Here is a 23,901-nt window from a genome sequence, read left to right as displayed (position 1 = left end):
CGGGACATCACATCGACGGCTTCGTTGGGGTGATCCGGGGTGGAAATGTACAGCTGAGTGTCATCAGCGTACAGCTGGCAACTCACCCCAAAACCACGGATGATCTCCCCCAACGGCTTCATATAGATGTTGAACAGTTAAGCCCAAACCCAAAATTTATAATTTTGCATTTATAATAATTTATAATAAGCATTCCAAAATAACCATTCTTCCTGAATGTGTGGGGAGCTAAAATTTATTTCTTTTAATATCAGTTTTGTGGGAAAAACATCCATAGTTCAGTTTTGAACAATGCATTCAAATGTCTGGTGACTCTTTCTCTCTCTCTCTCTCTCTCTCTCTCTCTCTCTCTCTCTCTCTCTCTCTCTCTCTCTCACACACACACACACACACACACACACACACACACACACACACAAACACACACACCTAATTTGCAAAGGGTTAGCAGACTCCTAATCACCCAATGATCTTAGCACTGCTTTATAATGCCTTGGTAATACCACACTTGGACTACTGCATCAGGTTTGGTCACCGCAATATATAAAATATATATTTAAAAAGTCGTTGAGGCTCTGGAAATAGTGCAGGGAAGAACAACAAAGATAATTAAGGGCCTGGAGACTAAAACATATAAAAATAGTTGCAGGAATTGGGTATGTCTAATCCAGTAAAAAGAAAAGAGTAGGGGTGACTTGATAGCAGTGTTCCAATATTTGAGGGGCTGCCACAAAAAAGAGAGGGTCAACCTATGAGCCATGGTGGCGCAGTGGTTAGAATGCAGTACTGCAGGCTAATTCTGCTGACTGCCACCTGCCAGCACTTTGGCCGTTCGATTCTCACGGGCTCAAAGTTGACTCAGCCTTCCATCCTTCCGAGGTTGGTAAAATGAGGACCCAGCTTGTTGAGGGCAATATGCTGACTCTATAAACCGCTTAGAGAGGGCTTTAAGGCACTGTGAAGCGGTATACAAGTGTAAATGCTATTCTCCAAAGCACCTGAAAGCAGGACAAGAAGCAATGGATGGAAATTGATCAAGGTTCCAATCTAGAATTAAGAAGAATTTTCCTGACAGTGAGAAGAATTAACTAGTGGAATGACTTGACTTCAGAAGTTGTAGTTGCTCCATCACTGGAGTCTTTTAAAAAGAAACTGGACACAGTCATTTGTCTGAAATGGTATAGGGTTCTGTCTGAACAGAGGGTTGGACTAGAAGACCTCCAAGGTCCTTCCAACTCTGTTATTCTGTTTTGGTCTGTCCCTTTATTGTCCAACATATCTCCAGACTACACAACACTAGCAACAAAACAACAGTATCTCCATCAATCTGCTTTCTCATCACTCTCTTAAATCTAGATTTGTTTTTCCTCCTTCTTCCTGCTTCAGAGATAGATGAATATTGAAGGAATGTGCATTTTTCTTACTTTATTTCCATCGGATGGCTTGTCTGCCTCTCTGACACAACACCTCCCCTCTAGGCTAACTCGCCACACAATGCTTGATAGAAGCACGTAACGCTGAATACTTCTGTGATGATAATTACACTGCCCGCATACACAGTGTGGGGTTGCTAGTAGAGCAGACTTAGTAGCTGCATGGGTAGTATATAATTTTTACTTATTCGTATTTATTAAATTACTACCTCACCTGCCTTTACAACACCATAATGAGACCATATAACTGCATGAATAAAAACATAGCTTAAAAACAGAGTTAAAAAACAGGTTAAGCCTTACAAGTAAAGATAAATCAGGTTAAATAGGCTAGGATGGTTGGGTAGCTACTAGCTGGGGAAATCAGCTATTGTAGAATAATACATGTCCTCCACTGGCTATCTCAAGTTTCCAGTTTCAGTTCAAGGGATGGGTTACTGCAGTGGTGGGTTCTAACCAGTTTTACCACCGTTTGGCATGCGCCAAGCTTGTGTTTCACGCAAGTGCATTGAGTGAAAAAAACAGCTGAGGCATGGCAATCCACTTTACCGCGCCTTACAGCTGAGCTAAAAACAAAGGAATAAAGGTAGGTATAGTGTGGGGGCAGGCAGGAGGACCCAGCTGATGTTAGGAATGAACCGTTCACTCTCACATCAAGATTTCCGCTACCGGCTCTCCCGAACTGGGGAGAACCGCTAGCAAACCCACCACTATAAAGCAATCCAGCATGGTTTAGGGAAAACCTTGCCAAGCATGAGTTAGCTTATCCAATCTAGTCAGTCATCTGGAGAGGAGGGCTGTTGATCTCTCCTCTGTGTGAGGTACTACATTGAACTGGATTAGCTACCAAGACACCATTTTTAATGGCCAACACACTTTGTCCTTGGAAGTAATATTGGCTCCAGCAATCCTCCCCATGGAAGCAGGCCAGTTTTGTCTGGTGGTTAAGGTACCAGTCTAGAAAGTGGGGGACGGTGAGTTCTAGTCCTACCTTAGCCACGAAAGCTAACTGCATGACGTTGGGCCAATAACCAAAAAACGGTAAATTCTAGTCCATGAAAGCCAACCAGGTGACTTTGGGCCAGTTGTTAGGAGACAGTGAATTCTAGCCTCACTTTAAGTATGAAAGCCAGCTTGGTGTCCTTGGGCCAGTCACTCTGTCTCAGCCCAATTTACCTCACAGAGTTGTTGTGAGGAAAATGGGACCAGGAAGGTGTGTTGGAGATGTTTGCTGCCTTGAGTTATTTGCAAAAATAATAAAAGCAGGAAAAATAAATAAAGCAAGCAAGCCCTAAAATCTGTTTGTTTTTTTTTCCAACAGGCTTTTGGCCCTTAGAGTGTTTGTGGATAGCTATTATTTTAATGAGCTTTTATTATAATCTGTTTTCCGTCTACTGTATTCTCTTGTTAATGCATGATCCAGAGTCATACCGTTAAGGGTAGTCCTTTTGGGATCCTTAGGTGATAAAGATTAGCGTTGCTTTAAGGTGTCATTTATTAATTATCTGTTCATATACGGTATTAAATTTACATGGCCACCCAACTGGCAAACAGCATCATACAGCATTAAAGACCCACAAGATAAAACCCAGAAAACATCACTATCACATTGTTGGGGTTTCCTGGCGAAGTAGCATCTAAGGGAGATGGGCGGTTCAAACATTGAAAAGTAAATAAAAACAAATAACTAGCAAGGTGGGGCCTAATCTTCTTTCAATGTGTTGGAACAAAGAGTAGCATGGCAGAGCTTAAAGTTAAAGCATTTCAATCGAGTTTTAAAATTGCTCCCACAGTATAATATACCAGCATTTCTAATGTGGCTATATATAGTTGACTGCCTCATTTACTTTAATAGGCTCCTTCTATAACATAATCATAGCTATAAGCATTGCTTAGGGTTGGAAGGTGCATGAACCACTAATGCTTTCTGACACTTTAAATGACTTCTTCATAAAATGCTCTTTAATAATGGTAAAGCTTTTAGCACTAGGTGTCAAAAATGACTGGGAGACTAGCTTCTCCCCACCAGGCCCAAAGTATTATTTCTTCTTATGCTCAAGTGCATGCATATTATAAATAAACAGCACCAAGGCCATAGTTGTTGCAACGTGGTCCCATGGCTGCTTTTCAAATCTTCAACCTTTTTCGTGCTGCACTTTGAAACCGATGGCTGCGTGTATACTGCTCACTAATGTGATCTCTTTTTTAACTTCCTTTTTTTTCCCCCTCCCATCTTGACGTGGTAAGACTTTAATGCACTTCAGATTAGTAACAGTTCTTCTAGAGACAATTACATTACGGTGGTTGCAAACAATTAACCAGTGGAACAGCTTGTCTTCAGAAACTGTGGGTGCTCCATCACTGAAGGATTTTAAGAAGAGACTGGACAGCCACCTGTCTGAAATGGTGCAGCAGGAACTCCTGTTTGAGCAGGGGGTTGGACTAGAAGACCTCCAAGGTCCCTTTGAGCTCTGTTCTGATTGATTCTTGGGCGCCTTTTTTCTTTGCTCAGCCGATCTTTGTTTCTTTCTCTGTCCCCCCCCCCCACTATCGACAGGTTATTTGGTGTGACTGGAAATTGTGCAGCCTGTAGCAAGCTTATCCCTGCGTTTGAGATGGTGATGAGAGCCAAGGACAACGTTTACCACTTGGACTGTTTTGCGTGTCAACTGTGTAATCAGAGGTAAGAGACTTGGTCAGGGAATCGCGCAGCCAGTGTCCAAATGAAGCCAGAGACGCCGACACAAACATGTAGTTTTATATAAATAAATATATTTGACCTCTATATATACAGAAAGCAAGATAGTCAGGCAAACAGCAGCATCATGAGGTAAATCACAGAGCACACAGGAGAAAAAAGGCGGGGAAAAAGGGGGAACTCCCCCTTCACACCCATAGCAACCAATCACAGCACAGATTGCCTCACGCACGCCAGTCAATCAATCACAACTCTGTGTCCTGGCTCACTTCACAACCCCACTGCTCCAGCTAGTAAATTTAAATACCTTAACAGACTTTTCAATGTATTTCCATGGGCTGATGCCGATTGGCTCTGTTTAGAAAAGAACAGCCATAGGCATGAGATTTTTGCCAATGGGCTCTGGGCTGAATTTACTTTGATTAAAAAGTAAGATAAGGAATGGCTTCACTTCTTCCATCCCATCCTTCGGATGATATTCAGATGTATCATGAACCAGAGTATCTCATCATGGGTATAAATCTCAGGCTCATCTGCTCTACTTCCCGATTTAATCGTAACTTTGATTAGGCTATGCCTTGCAATCAACAACCTGCCCCGGGGTTTCAGAGAAAATGAACAGAAGCGTCTAACATCCACTGAGTAAAGAAAGGAAGAAGGTGCTGGCACCGCCAACATCAGCTGCTCCTACCGTACTAGTTGATGGGTTCCAGCTGCAGCACACGGGAAGGGAACCATAGTGAGGACTTAGTAGATCTAGCATTATCTCTTTCTATCCATAAGCTTCCTGTGCCCCCTGGGAATTTTGAGGGCGCCAGATTGGAGAAAGATGAGCTGATAGTTAAGGAGGATGGATGAAAACCCTCATCTCCGAGCAGGAATTTAACAGGGTGCTTACTCTTTCTTTTAGAGATCTGGTTCATGTCTGCGAGTGCAGTGATGGCTAACCTTTTTGCCATCGCGTGCCAGGAGTGGGGGGAGAGGGGGTCGCACGCATGTGTGCCCACACCCATAATTTTATGTGCCCCGTGCATGCGGACACAACCCCCTCCCCACTCCCCCCATCGCTCTTGGCACGTGATGGCCTGGTGGGCCCGGTAGGCCTGTTTTTCTCTCTCCCCAGGCTCCAGAGCCTTTCTAGGAGTTTGGGGAGGGCGAAAACGGCCTTCCCCACTTCCCCAGAGGCCCTCTGGAAGATTTTTAATATTTTAGTCTTTTTAGCTCAAGGTGACGCTATGCTAAAATGTACAATGGATGCATGAGTAAACCATAAAAGGAAGAATTCAGATTTCTTGAAAACAGCTCGTTTCCTGTAACAAAATAAGTTCTTACTAGTTCTTTACAATAGAGTGCATAGATATCGGTTCAACTTCATTCCTGACAAGCCTCTTCCATTTCTCTATTTATGTTTAAGTTGTACTTAACCACATGTTCCTAGGACAGCATTCTCTCAGTGCCAGATATATTGGATTTTTTAACTCTCATATAGTCTCAGTCGGATCCAAGACATCTGGAGGGCGCCAGGTTCAGAAAGTTTCATCTAAGAAATGGCATGTTATTCATGGGTAAAAGTGAGCTGCTGACTTATGGTGAGACCAAGGGAAATGCTGAAAAAGACCAGGCTTAATTCTATATATACGGAAAGCATTATCTTACATGGTGACACTCCAATAGACGCAATAGAAAATTAAGCTCTAATTTATAGCAGGAGATTATTACTCTTCGTGAAACTTGGAGAGGGATTACTATATGGCTCTTTAGAAAATCAGCATGTAATGTTCAGATAATAATATTAGTGGAGCTATGCTTCAAATCATGGAGAAAATCTTTGCGGTTGCTAAGAGTCAGCAATGAGTTGATGGCACCTAATCAGTCAATCAAGCAATGTGGTTTAAGCCATAAACCATTAAAAAACCCATTTGTTTTGCCTTTATCAATTATGAGAGTTAGGAATGCTTCTCAAGAATATAAGGTAGTAACATCTGCCCAACCTTGACTGATCTTTAAAAGATAAACAGAGGTAGACTTTTCTACTCCCGGGAAGGGAAGTTTGCAGGAAAACTCATGACTCTGGAGTAGGAAGGTGAAAAGTTATTCTGAAATGTGTTGATTGCAAATAATTTCCATATTATTTCTGAGAAAATTAGATGGATGTGACCAGGAAATCATCAGAGTTAAATTCAACTCAAAGGAGTTATTCCTTTTTTCAAAAAAAGAAAAAAAAATGGTAGGAATAGAGACTTAGAGGTTCTTTGGGACTGAAGGTGTCAGGCGTAATCATATTTATATCTTAATTTCCCTAACCATATTCCTAGAGAAAATTGCCTTCCATAGGAAGAAATAGTCCCAGTGGTCCAATGTCGAGCTCTCTCCCCCCCCAACTGCTTTGAGATTTGATTTTAATGATGAAAAGTAGATTTTAAATTGATACAAAATAATGAATAAGACTCTAAGCCTCACCAGAGGTTCTCGTTCTCTCTCTCTCTCTCTCTCTCTCACACACACACACACATATATGTGCACAGCTTAAATTAAAGAAGATAGTAGTAGTAGAAATATTGGATTGAATTCAATCTCTGCAATTAAAATTTTGCCAAACTGAACCCCTTTTATCTTGCTGCAAAGTCTATGAGCCATCACATTTCCATATCCCGAAAAGAAATATACTCCGGAATTTATTTGCTTTCTCCTCAGTCTGCTTTACAGTAGAGATCTGTTTCACATGAGGTGTTTAGGAGAGGCGGGTTGGAACCACTCTGGATCACATTTTCTGTTAACAGCAACGAAAACAAACCTGGTGGCGTGAAAGAGGGCAATACTATAAGAGAAACACACATTTTACGTGTGCTTGGAATCAGTCACTCAAGTTGCAGAAGAAGTAATTGCAAGAGAATTGATCAGTTGAGTTTTTAAAAATAAAAAGGGTTCAGGGAGCAGGGCCAACCTGGATTGAGATTTTTGTCAAAGCAAGTCTTTATTAGTCATAGGCCAACATAGCACATTCTATGTTTATTAGTCATAGGCCAACATAGCAATTCAAAATGTATTCTTAACTTCAGTTTGTTTATAGTGCAACTTAAGTCAGCTGTTTACACCTTTTCACTAATCCAGGTGCCTGCAAACTAGACAACTTTAAGACTTGTAGACTTCAATTCCCAAAATTCTTCAGCCAGCCTAGTTAGGCTCCCTGCCCTAACCAATGTTGATAATTATTTTAAAGCCAAACACTAGATCGATTTAGTGAAGGAGCATCACATATACATAATATAATCTCTCAAAGGTGTCTGTAACCCACCTGCTAATTGTCACAGAAGGCAGATCAACCATACCTACCCATCGCGCCATTCAAGCGTTGGGGTCCTCCACCATGATTCTAGAAGATCACTCTTCCAGAGTTTTGCCAAAGAATCAGAAAAAAACAAGCGATGTGATCTCAATTTGAGGAAGAAGAAAAGAACTTGGATGCCATTTTTCTCTGGCTATGCTTTGAGATCTCAGATGGTTCCCAATCGGTGCCTTCTCCCATACACCAAATGCACTCCTGTCTTAATACCACTCCAACTATTCTCTTTCTTACCATATACTCGTATGTTTACTTTCTAACTGCAATTTGGAGCATGTTAGTGCTACCGGTTTCACACCATTGCATGCTAACAAACCTACAACTCGCGAGCCACAAAATTTTACCTTGAATTAATCCTGTGTTGGGAGTAGGATGGTTGATGAAGTAGCTGCAGGTAGTTCTCGCCTTCAACAGCTCATTTAGTGGCGTTCAAAGTTACAACAACACTGAAAAAAGTGGCTTATGACCATTTTTCACACTTAATGACCATTGCAGCATCCCCATGGTCCCATGATTTACATTCGGATGCTTGAGAACGGACTCACTTTTATGACGGTTTTGCAGTATCCCAGACTCATGTGATCCCCTCCTGCAACCTTCTGACAAGCAAATTCAATGGAGAAACCAGATTCATTTAACTGTGTTATCAATTTAACAACTGCCGTGATTCACTTAACAAATGTAGCAGGAAACGTTATAAAATAGGGCAAAACCAGGGGTGAAATGCTCCCAGTTCAGACCAGATTACCCGATCTGATAGCGATGGTGGCAGGTGATTCAGAGAACCGGTAGCAAAATTCCCTCCCCCCCCCCATGCCCAGCTGAGCTGCGCGATCAGAGGTTGTTTTTTTTTTTTTTACTTTTAAAAGCATTTTTTATTCGGCTGAAGAAATGATTTTAAAAGTAAAAAAAAAAAGGCCTCTGATGAACACACGGCTCAGCTTGGATCGTCAGAGGAGCCTTTTAAAAGCATTTTTTTACAACCTCTTCGGCCGTTTTACAACAGTACTGCCCACAGAACTGGTAGTAACAACTTTTACACTTCACCCCTGGGCAAAACTCAGTTAATGTTTCACTTGGCAACAGAAATTTTGGGCTCAATTATGGTCAGAATTTGAGGACTACCTGTATTTACCCTTTCCTTTACAAGGCAAATTCCTAACCTACCTATTTTTCGCATCCGTTGAGTTTTCCAGAAGCTGCAATGCCAAACATTTAAATTCTATTTCAAGTGTGCGTGCATATATGTATCTGGTGGACACATCCATGTTGGCACGCAGCTTTATTTGGGGGAAAAAGAGTTGATTTATGAGCCTGCAAAAAAGGGACAGTAACCGGAACTAAGCATGGGGCAGTAAAGTAATGCTCTTTGATAGGGTTGTAGTAAGTTCTTTTTTTCCCCAACTGTAGTTAACTTTCCCCCCTCCTCCCCCATGCAGTGTGAATTGTGCAGCTGGCATAATTACAGCTTTCTACAATTACATTCTAAAACAAAGCTAAATTGACCTTTCTCATCACGTTGTGCAGAAAATTAAAATATCAGACAAGTAATAACCACTGTTTAAACAATGTAATAATGCTAAGCAATTAGAAGTTACAGACCCATTTACAGCTCCTATACATCAAGCTTGTTTTGATGCAGAACTAAAGAGTCTGCATTCAAAATAAGGTCAGTTTTTCCCCACCAGGAGGAAGATCTACTCAAGGAAGAAATAATTGCAGCCTCTTTTGAATTGAGACTCAAAAGTCGTTCCCATTGTCATTCCTCCAACCACTCTTCCAGGGTCTTTATTAAATGTGCCTAATAGATACCCCTACTTGTTCGCTCCATTTATTCGGTGCCTCAGCTGCATATCTTTAGCATTGGTTATGCACAATTAGCACTTAGTTATTGTCTTCTCGCTTCTGTAAGATAAAAAGCTCTTTACCGGAGAAGACAACTAATCTTTAGCAGTCAAGCAAGGCAGGTAATCTTTGATACCCTCAGAACAAAATGTTTATGGAGATTCTCAGTCATCCAGGTCATGGTTATCCCAAAGGTGCTTTTTCAAAAGGCAGCTGAACTTTGTTTTTCCTTCTCATCCAAGAAGCGTCTTCAGTTCAGTCAGTTCAGTTCTGTTAGAACTGAAGACGCTTCTTGGATGAGAAGTGAAATGTCTTTAAGGAACAATGAAGTCCTGTTGCTTTTTGAAAAAGCAGAACGGGACCCCAGAACAAATGAGGGGGCAAAGTTTCTTCAGGCTTGGGAGAGAAAGGAGGTTGGATTGGGGAATGGGTTTTCTGCCCCTTGAAAACCTTGTTACAAGAGTAAACACAATGATGCCACTATGGCTTCTGCTACCAAAGCAGGGGATTAAATTTTGTAAACCTTCAGACTACAGAAAAGGAGAGTTCCAAATTTAGAAGAAATAGCACAAACTGTGTAGACCATGGCCAGATCATCCAATAGTAGAAGTTTCAAGTAAGACAAGGCAGTTATTAGAGGTATGCTATGACTTGCTATGGATTCCAGTGCAGATTCTTCCCAGATGTTCACCCTATACCACAAGGTATGGTCCAAAACTGACACGGTGGCTCAGTGGCTAAGACACTGAGTTTGTCGATCAAAAGGTCAGCAGTTCAGTGGTTTGAATCCCGAGTGCCGTGTAATGGGGTGAGCTCCCGTGACTTGCCCCAGTTTTTGCCAACCTAGCAGTTCGAAGGCACGTAAAAAATGCAAGTAGAAAAATAGGGACCACCTTTGGTGGGAAGGAAACAGCGTTCCGTGCGCCTTCGGCGTTTAGTCATGCCGGCCACATGACCACGGAGACGTCTTTGGACAGCGTTGGCTCTTTGGCTTTGAAACGGAGATGAGCACCGCCCTCCTAGAGTCGGGGACAACTAGCACATATGTGCGAAGGGAACCTTTACCTTTATGGTCCAAAAAGTCAAGTTGATGATATGATCAAAGTCAGGCACAAAAAAAAACAAGGTAGAGTTTGGACCACACCATCGCAGTCATACCTGGCAGCCACACCTGGCTCTAAGCTGGATGAAAATTTATATCAACCCTGGAACTGGGTTTATAAATTTGTCCATGACTTAGAATGAGAATGAAAAAATAAATAGAGGCATCCATTGGAAAGCAGCTCCAGGTTTGGGTGATCGCACAATCTGACTGTGGTTGTTTGAAACTACAGTCAGTCAAGCTGCTGTTATTGTGTTGCTTTTTTTAAAAAAAAAATTGCATCTTGGTTGTGGCACTCCGTTTCTTCAATTGCGGAATCATGCCTCCCAAGCTGCTGGCTTTTTAAAGAAAAATCTGGCTTAAAGCCTTTCAGCTCACCTTTGTAGACATGTTGAGAGTTTATTTTATTATAATTAGTCTTCAGCATAAGACATGAAGTTACAGTAGGTTGTAGGCAAGGGAGCTGGGTCGGTTTTGTTTGTTAATCTCCTTTTTGCATAGATATTGGTAGCAGGTCATGTTAATTTACTGTAGCAAAAAAATCAGGACATTTTGATGTGTTTTTGTGAGCTGCAGCTGTATTGCCTTCGTACAGTAGGTCCCAATCTGAGCTTGTTGGAAGATAGATGAGACAAAATGTACAAAGAAAACTATTAAAGATTAGTGTTTTTATGTTTTGAAAACTAGGGATTTGCTATTTCTAACGCTTCATTGAAGGAAAGAACTATAATTAACAATCTCTTGTTAATTTTTCATCCCACAAAAACACAAAGGTAAAGGTTCCCCCCGCACATATGTGTAGTCGTTCCTGACTCTAGGGGCCAGTGCTCATCTCCGTTTCAAAGCCGAAGAGCCAGCGCTGTCTGTGGTCATGTGGCCAGCATGACTAAATGCCAAAGGCGCATGGAACGCTGTTACCTTCCCACCAAAGGTGGTCCCTATTTTTCTACTTGTATTTTTTACGTGCTTTCGAACTGCTAGGTTATGAGGCACTAGGGATTTGAACCGCTGAACTGCCGACCTTTCGATTGACAAGCTCAGCGTCTTAGCTACTCAGCCACTGTGTCCCTTAAACACAAAAACACAAAACCTTTTAAGTAAAAATGCATGATAAGAGATTTATTTTATAGTGGTAGAAGTTTTAAATACGAAAAGTAGAAATTGGAAACTTCAAATAGGCTCTCCAAACGTAATGTTTATACTTGATGGACTAAATAGGTGATGATAGGATAGGTCAGGGGTCTGCAAACTTGGCTCTATTAAGACTTGTGGACTTCAATTCCCAGAGTTCCTCAGCAAAGCAAAGCTGGCTGAGGAACTCTGGGAGTTGAAGTCCACAAGTCTTAACAGAGCCAAGGTTGCAGACCCCTGGGATAGGTGATAGGTCTAATTTAAGACAAGGTTTATAAGGTGGCAAAGCAGCCTTATTTTACACACACACCTTATTTCTCTCACCTGCAACCTTCACAAACTTCCCTGTCAACTAAGTTTCTCATGAGGTTCAAACCAGGAAACTGGTTTAAAAACTGTTTACAAAGCAACTGTATTTACTAACTGCTTTACTAAAAGGGAACTTCATGTTATCTTCTCCAGATAGAACGAGTTTTCTGAAGATTAGAAACCCATTATTCAAATGGCTGAAGAGATACTTTCTTTGACCTTCCATTTGTCCTTGTTCTAGAGAGCGTATGATCCCTCACCAGACTTCTGCTTGTGACTTCTGGCCAGTGTGTTTGGAATGCCAAATAGTCGTCTTCTTTGGTTTCAAAATGGGAAGGGCTGCATAACAGCCCAGAATTTCTCATTCAACATACAGAGGTAGCATTTCCTATTCGGCACTAACACTGCTCCAGTTGCTGGAATTGCTAACACTGCTCCACTGCTCCAGTTGATAGGAAGTGAAGCGAAAAGAGGCCACTGCACACACTCCCTTTTAGATATGATCTTGAAATAGATTTGCAAGCAGGGTGGAAAAGGAAACGCCTTCCATGAGTTTTGCTCGGTTCCTGCTAATTATGCGGACAACATTAGGATCATGGCTTGCTCTAGACTTCTTCTGAGGTGCTCTTTCAGCTTCTCAGTCTGGACTACTCCTCTGGGATTTCTTAGCTGTCTCCTAAATATAAATCAGTTAACCCTTGCTTGGCTGTTTTTAGCTGTTTCTCCTGTTTCCCCCTGTGAACTTGCATGGGTAGGAAATTTAATTAGAATTGGGAGAGAGAGCTGTGGTACAAATTCTGCCTACTTCAGCCCTATCTTGGGTCTGATGCAGTGGTGATAAAAACTACCAGTTTGGACGAACCGGTAGTAAAAAGAATCTACCAGTTCCTCTGAACCGGTATTTCGAACAGTCAGCTGTGCCGTGTGATTTAAAATCTCTTATCGTGTTTTCCCAAAAATAGGGCATGTCCCGAAAATAAGGCCAAGCCTGATTTTTGGGGTGGGCATAAATATACACCCTCCCCCAAAAATAAGCCCTAGTGAAGGGGTGGCTGTGACCATCACAGGAGGCAGTCCTTCCCTTCCCTGGTCAGCTAATGGTAGCTGGGCCCCTTAATTGTGACCCGCAGATCAGCTGAGCTGATCGGGAGCTGCCTCTCATTCTCTTTCCCCTCAGCGTTCTTAGCACTCACCCGTCCCCCATCCATCTATCCATCCATCCCCCTCACCTGCAAACTCCTGCCCTGCTTGCAAAAGAGCAGCCGCCCGGCACTTCTTGCCACATGGTGCCTATCCAGCATTGAGGATGGCTTCCTCTGCAGCTTCCAAACTCTGGCTGGAAGCTGAGAAGAGACTGGTTGGGCCAGCCGCTTGCTCTGGAGTCTTCCGGGAGCTCGGACAGCCACATGGAGTTGGAACCATAGAGCGGGAAGCAACACGGTCTCCCCATGTGGGGCTGAAGTTCCCTTCGCCGTTCACCACCTCTCTGCCCCGGCTCCTGGAAGATTGGCAGCAGGCGGCTGGCCCGATCGCGTCTTCTCTGTTTCCAGCAGCTTCCAGCTGGGTGCTCACCGGCTTCACCCACATCGACATGGTGAGGCCTGGGAGGTGCGCAAGTGGGAGAGGGAACAGGTGCTTGTGCAGCTTGGCACCTTAAAGCCGCTCGCATTCCCTCCCGTAGGAGGAACGGGGGTTGATGGCGCGTGGAGGGAGCCTCTCTCTGCCGGACCCCCCAATAATAAGGCCAACGCCATATTACAGGGGGCAACAGAAAATAAGATTTTTCGGGGAAACACGGTAGAAAGCAGGAAATCTTGCTTTCCAGTGAATCTAAATTGCGTGGTACAGCTGTTCTCCCCCCTCCGCCGTTATACTTATTTTCCCAAGCCCCCTTTTTCCATGCTTTTGGTGCTTATTGCTCATCGCGCACAGCCTGTGTTTTGTGTGCACCGCTTATGCGCAGCCAGCAAACTGGTGGCAAACCGGTTCAGTTGATGGACTTCATCAGTGGACTTTTACAGAGAAATGGCAACTTGTACTATCTCCCACCATGGTGCTTGTCAAGGGAGAAATGAAACACTTGCTGTGTTTTTGGTGGGTTTTTTTGTTGTTGTTGTTTTTTGTCCACTAAATGATGTGAAAGAATCACTCTCTGTTTTTTCTAGCATGAGCGATGGACTTGGTAGAAAGAATGGGATTTCACACTTTCCTTCCACATTTTATATTTAGACGATGGTTTGTGCATCTCCATGGTTTCCCATGGGTCGCTTTTATCTAACTATATATACATACATGGGTGGGACGAATATTTTCTCAAAGGGCAAGAACCTGATCGTTTTTTTGCAGAGGACAAGCAATGCCCACCCAAACACAAAAGAAAGAGAAGCTATAAAAGAAGATTTGCTCCCTCGATCCGTCTCTTAGCTTTGTTCTGTAAGAAATATAATGAAATATAAAAATAGGCTGCAGGAGACTACAAATTGGGAAATAAGACCCGTTTGGTGAAACTGATTTGTCCATAAATAACTCCAGCATTTTCAGGATCATTTTATAATCTGTGTTTATAGAGAATGGGTTTTAATCCACGAATGGAAGAAAGACAGAAAGAGAAAGGAATGTGGGTTGAAGTTTGGAGGGGGGTTTTTTGGCGGGGTGGGGGCAGGAGAGAGAGTGAGAGTCCGCAAATAAACAGTCCAATTTTCCTTCGGGAGCCAAGCTAATTCTTTTCAATTCACTTTTTTTTATTACACTATTTTCTCCCCTTCTCTCTATTTAGCAAGCATAAGGATAAATTTCCAAAGCTACCCAGTTGGAAAATAAATGGCTTTGCTGTTTGTCTAGCATTCCAATCTTTACAAATGTAAATCAGTCCAACTGCTGTTCCATTTAAAACCTCACAACTTCACAAAGCATTAAAGGCCTCTTTTCAGTATACAATTTACTTGGTGACAATTCCCTCAGATTTCGGCTTCCAGCATCATTAGAGAGTGACTGACTAATAAAATACGAGGGAGCCGCTATCAAAGGTTGGGCAGGTCAACGCGTGTATAATTCTGTGTACTTTTCCTGGGTCAGCTACACCAGACCCTGCTATTTGAAGGTTAAATTGTTGCAATTAAGTACATATACAGCCTATTCCCATAGCTACTCTGTTGTTCAGTGTACTGTAAACAATGCATGCATTTATTTCGGCTCTTAATTGGGTCCAAAATGTTGCAGTTTGGAAGATTATGGGGGGCGGGGGGGGGGGAAGAAAGAGAGAGAGAAAGGACATTGTAATCTAAGGCCAAATTAAAGACTGCTTTGCTAGTGGGTAATTAGCAAAGGTGTTTTCATCTGTCCACGTCAATGCAAAAAAAAAAAGTTCATTTGGGTGACTCTTTTTTTTAAAATTATTATTTAATTGGGACTGCAGCAGGCAGTTCCTCCAAGGATCTTTTTATAGATGGAGCCTCCTGTAACAAACCGATTATGATACCACCCCCACCCCCAATAGCTCCATTCATTAGCTAAATGCTTCTGTAGACTGAAGGACCCCTGGCTGCGTCAGGGGGGATGGTCCACTCTTTTCTCCAGACTGCATTTAAAGAGATCATTCTTTTGAAGAAGAAGGAAGAAAAAGTCCCATTGTAGAAACCATCGTCTCATGCCACGGTGCTAGACAGTTTGGGTTTTTGTAAAAAGGCCAATTTTTACCTCTTTTGAGCCCCGGTTTTGGATTATCAAAGATGGGGATAGAAGGAACCCTTCAAAGCTTTCGTTGCTTAATTGATTTATTTTTATTTATTTATTTATTTGTCAAGGGTGTATTAGATGTAAGTATAAACATGATTATGAATACATGAAACGGATACAAATAAAAGGGGACGTTCGGACAGGGATAGTAGGCACGTAGGTGCACTTATGCACGGCCCCTTACAGACCTCTTAGGAATGGAGTGAGGTGGACAGTAGACAGTCTAAGGTTAAAGTTTTGGGGGTTTGGGGAAGAAACCACAGAGTCAGGTAGTGCATTCCAGGCATTGACCACTCTGTTGCTGAAGTCGTATTTTCTGCAATCGAGTTTGGAGCAGTTTACCTTGAGTTTGTATCTATTATTTGCTCGTGTATTGTTGTGGTTGAAGCTGAAGTAGTCATTGACAGGTAGGACATTTTGGCAGATAATTTTATGTACTACGCTTAGGTCAGACCAAAGGCAGCATAGTTCTAAATTGTCTAAGCCCAAAATTTCAAGTCTGTTGGCATAAGATATTCTGTTGCGAGCAGAGGAGTGGAGGACTCTTCTTGTGAAATATCTCTTCTTGTTGTTGTTATGTTGGAAGAAATATCCATTTGGGTTCAGTTCCAAGTGGGGACAAAGACACTGGAAACATGGAGGCTGCTTGGAAAGATGGTTTAATGGTGGTCAGGATCACATGGCTTGAGTTCCTGAACAGAAAAAAAGGGCTGAGATCCTGTGTGCTCCCTGGTTTTATGCTTTTTCTGAGCTTTGAACTTTCTGGGGCACAGGAAGAGTATCCTGATTGGCTGTCAGACTCCCAGGGGGTGGGAGTCTTAGCTAACATTGTAGGTTGTCCCTCAAGCTTGCCTGAGTCTTTTGTCTTTCTGGGGCTATTAACAAAGGTGGGGGCCGCTTTCCAAGAGCATGTTTCTCCTTTTCTCATCCAGGAAGGTATAATATTCTGCTTTTTAAAATATTTCCTAGAATATTTCATTCTTCTAGGAGGGGTGGGTAATTAGCAAAGGTGTTTTCATCTGTCCACGTCAATGCAAAAAAAAAAAGTTCATTTGGGTGACTCTTTTTTTTAAAATTATTATTTAATTGGGACTGCAGCAGGCAGTTCCTCCAAGGATCTTTTTATAGATGGAGCCTCCTGTAAGAAACCGATTATGATACCACCCCCACCCCCAATAGCTCCATTCATTAGCTAAATGCTTCTGTAGACTGAAGGACCCCTGGCTGCGTCAGGGGGGATGGTCCACTCTTTTCTCCAGACTGCATTTAAAGAGATCATTCTTTTGAAGAAGAAGGAAGAAAAAGTCCCATTGTAGAAACCATCGTCTCATGCCACGGTGCTAGACAGTTTGGGTTTTTGTAAAAAGGCCAATTTTTACCTCTTTTGAGCCCCAGTTTTGGATTATCAAAGATGGGGATAGAAGGAACCCTTCAAAGCTTTCGTTGCTTAATTGATTTATTTTTATTTATTTATTTATTTGTCAAGGGTGTATTAGATGTAAGTATAAACATGATTATGAATACATGAAACGGATACAAATAAAAGGAGACATTCGGACAGGGATAGTAGGCACGTAGGTGCACTTATGCACGGCCCCTTACAGACCTCTTAGGAATGGAGTGAGGTGGACAGTAGACAGTCTAAGGTTAAAGTTTTGGGGGTTTGGGGAAGAAACCACAGAGTCAGGTAGTGCATTCCAGGCATTGACCACTCTGTTGCTGAAGTCGTATTTTCTGCAATCGAGTTTGGAGCAGTTTACCTTGAGTTTGTATCTATTATTTGCTCGTGTATTGTTGTGGTTGAAGCTGAAGTAGTCATTGACAGGTAGGACATTTTGGCAGATAATTTTATGTTCTACACTTAGGTCAGACCAAAGGCAGCATAATTCTAAATTGTCTAAGCCCAAAATTTCAAGTCTGTTGGCATAAGATATTCTGTTGCGAGCAGAGGAGTGGAGGACTCTTCTTGTGAAATACCTCTTGTTGTTGTTGTTAGTTGCGAAATCGTATCCGACCCATCGCAACCCTATGGACCACATTCCTCCAGGCCTTCCTATCCTCTACCATCCTCTGGAGTCCATTTAAGCTCACGTATACAGCTTCAGTGACTCCATCCAGCCACCTCATTCTCTGTTGCCCCCTTCTTCTTTTGCCTTCAATCTTTTCCAGCATTAGACTCTTCTCTAGTGAGTCCTTCCTTCTCATTAGGTGGCCAAAGTATTTCAGTTTCATCTTCAGGATCTGGCCTTCTAAAGAGCAGTCAGGGTTGGTCTCCTCTAGGACTGACTTGAAATATCTCTGGACTCGCTCAATTGTATTAATGTCCAATATGCAGTGCGCGTTCCAGACAGATGAACTGTATTCGAGAATTGGTCTAGCAAATGTTCTGTGCGCTCTAGTTAGCAGTAAAATATTACTAGAGAAGAAGCTATGCAAAATTAGGTTAACAACTCTTAATGCCTTTTTGGCAATGTTGTTACAGTGGGCTCTGACACTTAGATCACCTGCTCTCCTGTAGCACCTCATGGTGACATAGACCTTAATTTGATGGCATCTATATCTGTCACATGTGTGCAAGCGATAGATAAATAGCTAACATCAGATGTATCATTTCATCTATTTTCCTGGAAATTTTCTTTCACTGTAAAAATTATTTCTATTTATTATGGATGATTTTGACTTCTCCCAGTTATTACGTTTTAGCCACAACTGTTGTTGTGTTTCTCCTTCGCCTATATTTTTAAGTTCACATTTCACCGAGCCATAAAGTGGTTTGTTTGGCTAGAGTTCCACATGTTGTATAAACCCAACTAATCGTGGTTAATTTATATCGACGTAATGCAATGTATCTGCAGCCTGGGGCATTGTGAAATTTCAGAATATCGGTTTTTCTGATTTTTGCTAACAATTCCGTTACTAATTATGTTAACTAAAGTGATCCTGCTTACTTATTTTGTCGATGTTTTGTGCAACCTTTTAATGTTTCTTAAAATTATTTTGAGAGTTACTGTATATTTAACTGCTGTTTCTAAGGCATGCTACAGATGGGAGCTCAAGCCAGCCAAATGATAAATGGGTAATCAGTAAATGCATTCATTTGAAACTAATTTGTATTTCTTACTTTAATACTTTGCTGTTTAATAACTAAAAGGCATATATGCTGTATGTTTTTGATTTTTGATTTTGATTTTTGATTTTTTTTGCCCAAGGCTCTATTAGTTTGCCTTTCTAGTGTAACGTTTTAACAAGGGGCCTGCAAGCATTACATAACTTAAGGCAGGGGTCCCCAAACCTGGCAGCTTTAAGGCTTGTGGACTTCAACTCCCAGAATTCTCCACAAGCCTTAAAGTTGCCAAGTTTGAAGACCTCTGGCTTTAGGGCCTTACCCTTCTAAATCTAGCACCGGTGTGAATCCAGCCATCCCTAACTGAGAAAATTGGGGTGAGCCCATTGATTCTGCCCTTCTGTCTTGTGCCTCTAGCTGCTTTTCTTTCATTAGAAAAAGGACATAAAGAGCCTATTCAACTAATCTTGTGTTTACATTTTCTGAGCTTTGAAAGATTAATACTGAGGTACAGGTAAGTTGTCCACTTACAACAGTTCATTTAGTGATCCCTGACAGTACCGAAAAAGTGGCCTATGACCCCTTTTCACACTTAACAACCATTGCAGCCTCCCCATGATCACGGGATCAAAATTCAAACACTTGCAAACTGACTCCTATTTATGACGGTGGCAATGTCGTGATCACTTTTTGCAACTATGTCAGTGGGGAAGCCAGCTTCACTTAACAACCACGTTATTGACTTAACAATGGCAGTGATTCATTTAACAACTATGGTCATACAATGGGATGAAATTCACTTAACAATTGTCTCGCTCAGTGGTGGAAATTTGGGGCTCAATTATGGTCGTAAGCTATCTATATAATTATGGTCATAAGCTGAGTCCCCATGTCTTGGCAAGGCTACCTTGGTGGAATGGTTCAGAAGGAAGGATTTGTGCTCCTGAGTTCAGAATTGTAACCAGAGATCACACTGTTTCAATAGACATTGACGTTGTTGCACTTTCTTTATATAGCAAAAATTAAAATAAATATTATATATATAAAAAAAGAACTGATGCTACCGTAAGTCAACCACTCATTCAGAAGCATAAGCCACACAAAGATATAGGGTAAAACATCTTCCCAAACCTTGATCAGTAATAATCCCTCCAAGCCCGGACAATCAACTATGAACTATATTTTATTTATGTATGTATGTATAAATCAAATTTGTATAGCTACCCGTCTTACCAAAAGCAACTCGGCACCATACAACAATCCGATCCTTCTGCAGTCCTTTCTGTTAGGTCATATAAAATAACCACTGCCTCGGTGGTGCAATAGTTAGAGTGCAGTACTGCAGGCTACTTCCTCTGTCTGCCGGCTGCTTGCAATTTGGCAGTTCAAATCCCACCAGGCTCAAAGTTGACTCAGCCTTCCATCCTTCTGAGGTAGGTAAAATGAGGCCCCAAATTGTCGAGAGCAATATGCTGACTCTGTAAAACCACTTAGAGAGGGCTGTAATGCACTGTGAAGCGGTACATAAGTCTAAGTGCTATTGCTAAGTGCTATAAATAAAACAATTGAATAAAAATCACAAATATAAAAACAACAGACACAGAAACCTACATACAAAAAAACCCCAAATATACAATCAATTTGTATATTGAGCAGTGGTGGCGCGGTAGTTAGAATGCAGTATTGCAGGCTAATTCTGCCGACTGTCAGCAGTTTGATTCTTACCCTCAAGGTTGACTCAGCCTTCCATCCTTCCGAAGTTGGTAAAATGAGGACCCAGATTGTTGGGGTCCATAGCTAACTCTGTAAACTGCTTAGAGAGGTCTGTAAAACCTAAGTCTAAGTGCTATTGCTAATCTGGGCCACTGTCCCAATCCATTCCTATTCTGGTTGTTAAGATTTCCTGAGCAACCAAACAGCATAGAAGGTCAGCATTCTAAGACTTGTTGGGATGAGGTTGTGAGGAGAAAGGGCTGGATGTAGATAAGGAGACCCTAGAAAAACATGAAGAATTGTGGTTGGCCATCTTAAAGGTTCCCCTCCTGGTTTGAAGCGTTTGTCATAGGATCCAATACAAACTGAATCATCTCTTTTCCCTTTTATATTTCCAGATTTTGCGTGGGAGACAAATTTTTCCTAAAGAACAACATGATTCTCTGCCAGACGGACTATGAAGAAGGTTTAATGAAAGAGGGCTATGCACCCCAAGTCCGCTGATTCGGCCCCTCCAAACTTCTCTGATTATGGAAGCCCATCGTTGTTTTCTCTTTCTTTCTGTTCTTTCCTTCTCTTTTTAACATGTATATAAGAAATGACACCAGAACCTACTAAATAGCATAGATATAGGGAGACAAAATGATCCTGTGGAATAAAAAGAGAACTGCACTTATCTGTAGTAAAAAATTGCACCTGTTCGCGCCTGGATGTCCATTAAAAATATTGTACATACTGCTGAAAGTTTAGTTTTGATTTTGGCTTGCTGGTTTTGGGATGGGTTTTTTTTTTCCCCTTTTGTGTCCTTTGGCATGAGATGCTTATTTTGGACTAATGTACATAATATATTGTAAGATTTGAAGCACAAATGTAATACAGTTTTATTGTGTTACTATTTGTGTTCCCGTTTGCTTCTTTGTATTGTTGCATTTAGTACAATCGGTGTCTAAACTTTATGATATATTTATGCTTTCTGTATCTACCAGCTATTTTGAAAAAACTATATCTTTCTAGTAAAACCAACAAGCAAGGTGGGGGGGGGGGAGAGAAAGAGATTTTAAGAGCTCATCCCATTGTATTCTTCTCTGTATCGGAAGCTGTACAACTGTGCAACATTGACCCTTGAACTATTCGAATTAAAAATAACAGATGAGATTGAGCCAATGTTAAGTACCTCCTTCCACTGAAATGGATAGGACATATTTAAGTGCATGCTTAACTCTTCTGTTTAAATCAGTGGGCTTTAGAATTGCTTAACTTTTTACTAGATTATAATGCTAGCAACAGACAGTGCTGAAATTGCTGTGGTCCGAAATATTTTAGAAGATCGTTGGAAACCTGCTGCTACTTTTTCCTTTAAGAAAAGAAATGATGTTAGCTCTTTTCATTCACTCTGCGTATTGAAAATTACTTCCCGTTTTGCCATAATTATTTGGGCATGGCTGTTTTCAACTTTTTCCAAGCAGGTCTTTCATTCTTTTGGGGGCTGCTGTGCTCCACACCCTCCCTAAGAAAATATAATATTCTCCATTTCCAATATATCTGGGAATGAGGAGCTGAGCCCCAACGCAATTCAGTGCCTTTGGGTGTCATGTAAGATATTTTATATGTGTATATATAAATATTTCTGAAGTTATTTTAATGTAGCATAGTGATTTCTGCTCCTGTACAGGAGCATATTATTTTAAAAAAGAAAAACACCCTCAGTGTCTTTCCTAAATTTCATCTTGTCCGGTGGATTTTAAGAGATGGTGTGATCAATCCCAACTTGCAATATTGACCATGAGTGCCCTCTTGAGGTTGCTATCTATGTGCTAATGCAAGACAACTGGACCGGTGTCTGTCCCACCATGGTGGCAGTGCCTTCATGCCGGAGACTGACCAAAACCCTGTTTCATCGTTCAGAAGCGCGATCCTCTGTTTTGCTTTGGCCTGCCATTTGTGGAAACAAATGAAACGCCTCCAGTAGAGCCCTAAGGTTTTTTAGCATCTGTTCTTTTGTAGATGTGTTTGCTCAAAACTTAACTGGATATTGTATTTTTTTTTTCCGTTCGTTCGTTTGTTTCTTAATTTATTGTTATCCATTCCAAATTGTTGGGGTGGGAACGTCTAAAAAGAAATAAAATCTAAGGATTGGATGGCAATATTTGAAACTGGTGGTTCTCCATCTCCCATCGCCTTCTTTGTTGGCCAACTGCTAGCTGTCTAATGAAGGTGCCATTCGCATTGTACACAACAGCTGTTCAGAAAAAAACACCAACCGAAATGGGGAGATTCACAATTATTATTTTTTATTTGCATTTATATCCTGCCCTTCTCCGAAGACTCAGGGCGGCTTACACTATGTCAAGCAATAGTCTTCATTCTATTTGTATATTTATATACAAAGTCAACTTATTGCCCCCAACAATCTGGGTCCTCATTTTACCTACCTTATAAAGGATGGAAGGCTGAGTCAACCTTGGGCCTGGTGGGACTAGAACCTGCAGTAATTGCAGGCAGCTGCTGTTAATAACAGACTGCATTAGCAGTCTGAGCCACAGAGGCTCAATTTCCCCTGGAGTAGTAACATTAGGGCTACTCCTTCTCCAGCCCTCTGGCCATCATTTGGAGTCCTCAAATAAATGCATTGTGAGTTGAGCAGGGCACCTTCCTGGGCTCCCAATTTCATGATCTATTGCTCTAAGCACAGTCTTCCAATTAAGAGGGCTTGGCACCAGTTCATCAGTTATCCTGATGCCAAGCAAAGTGATGCTTCATTCTGTCTATACTAGGAAGAGGACAACTATATTCCCTTTTGGTGTTGCAGTCCAAAGAAAACCTTTTAGGGTTTCTTTCCCTACCTGGCAACTTTATGCAATTCCTGTAGCCAGGTTTATCTTTACAAAAAGGTTTCGATACCCACACATGAGGGCCAGGTTCATTTCATCCACAAGGTCATATGAACCGATCTAAGTTACACCTTCCCCACTAATAGGCATAGTGAAGCACAATTATTCTTCCTTTAGAAGGTGGAATGCTGTGATCCATTTTAAAAATAAATAGTGCACAAATATGTAAGCATTAGGCAAACGATCTGCAGGAAAACATTTGGAGAGCATTCTTAAACAATCTTGCATCTTTCTGTAGTACTTTGCATTGTTTTAGAAATTTGCATAGAAATTCACTCTGCAAATTTCTAAAACAATGCAAAGTGCTATGGAAAGATGCTGAAACGTATTTGCATTGGGGGAAAAAAGAATGCAAGTACAGTATTGCAAAAATCAAACTGCACAAATTCAATTATTTCCGGTCATATCAGAGTGATACCAATAGTTCCTCTTTGTCACTGCTGATTTCTTTTTGGTGAAACCAACATGTTTCCCCAAAAATAAGAATGGATATTATATTAATTTTTGCTCCAAAAGATGCATTAGGTCTTATTTTGGGGGAAATACGGCAACTAAGTGTGTTCGTTTGGCTGACAATCTTAGCAGGTTTATTTTTGGGGTAGGGCTTATATTACAAGCATCCTAAAAATCATGCTAG

General features: G+C 41.5%; 1 protein-coding gene across 4 annotated transcripts in view; it reads left to right on the top strand.

Moving 5' to 3' along the window:
• The window catches only part of LMO3 (LIM domain only 3), a 119,532-nt gene extending 97,081 nt beyond the window's left edge, over positions 1-22,451 (top strand). For all 4 annotated transcript variants that reach the window (XM_058190895.1, XM_058190896.1, XM_058190894.1 and 1 more), the window contains exons 3-4: positions 3,991-4,116; positions 20,772-22,451. In XM_058190895.1, coding sequence (XP_058046878.1) covers positions 3,991-4,116; positions 20,772-20,877 — 232 coding nt within the window. In that variant the 3' untranslated portion in view covers positions 20,878-22,451. The remainder of the gene's footprint in view (positions 1-3,990; positions 4,117-20,771) is intronic.
• Positions 22,452-23,901: the final 1,450 nt, after the last annotated feature.

This window comes from Ahaetulla prasina, chromosome 7, assembly GCF_028640845.1.
Source record: "Ahaetulla prasina isolate Xishuangbanna chromosome 7, ASM2864084v1, whole genome shotgun sequence".
Lineage (NCBI taxonomy): Eukaryota > Metazoa > Chordata > Lepidosauria > Squamata > Colubridae > Ahaetulla > Ahaetulla prasina.
The sequence above is the reverse complement of the archived record's forward strand: the minus strand, read 5'-3'. Positions and strand labels throughout refer to the sequence as shown.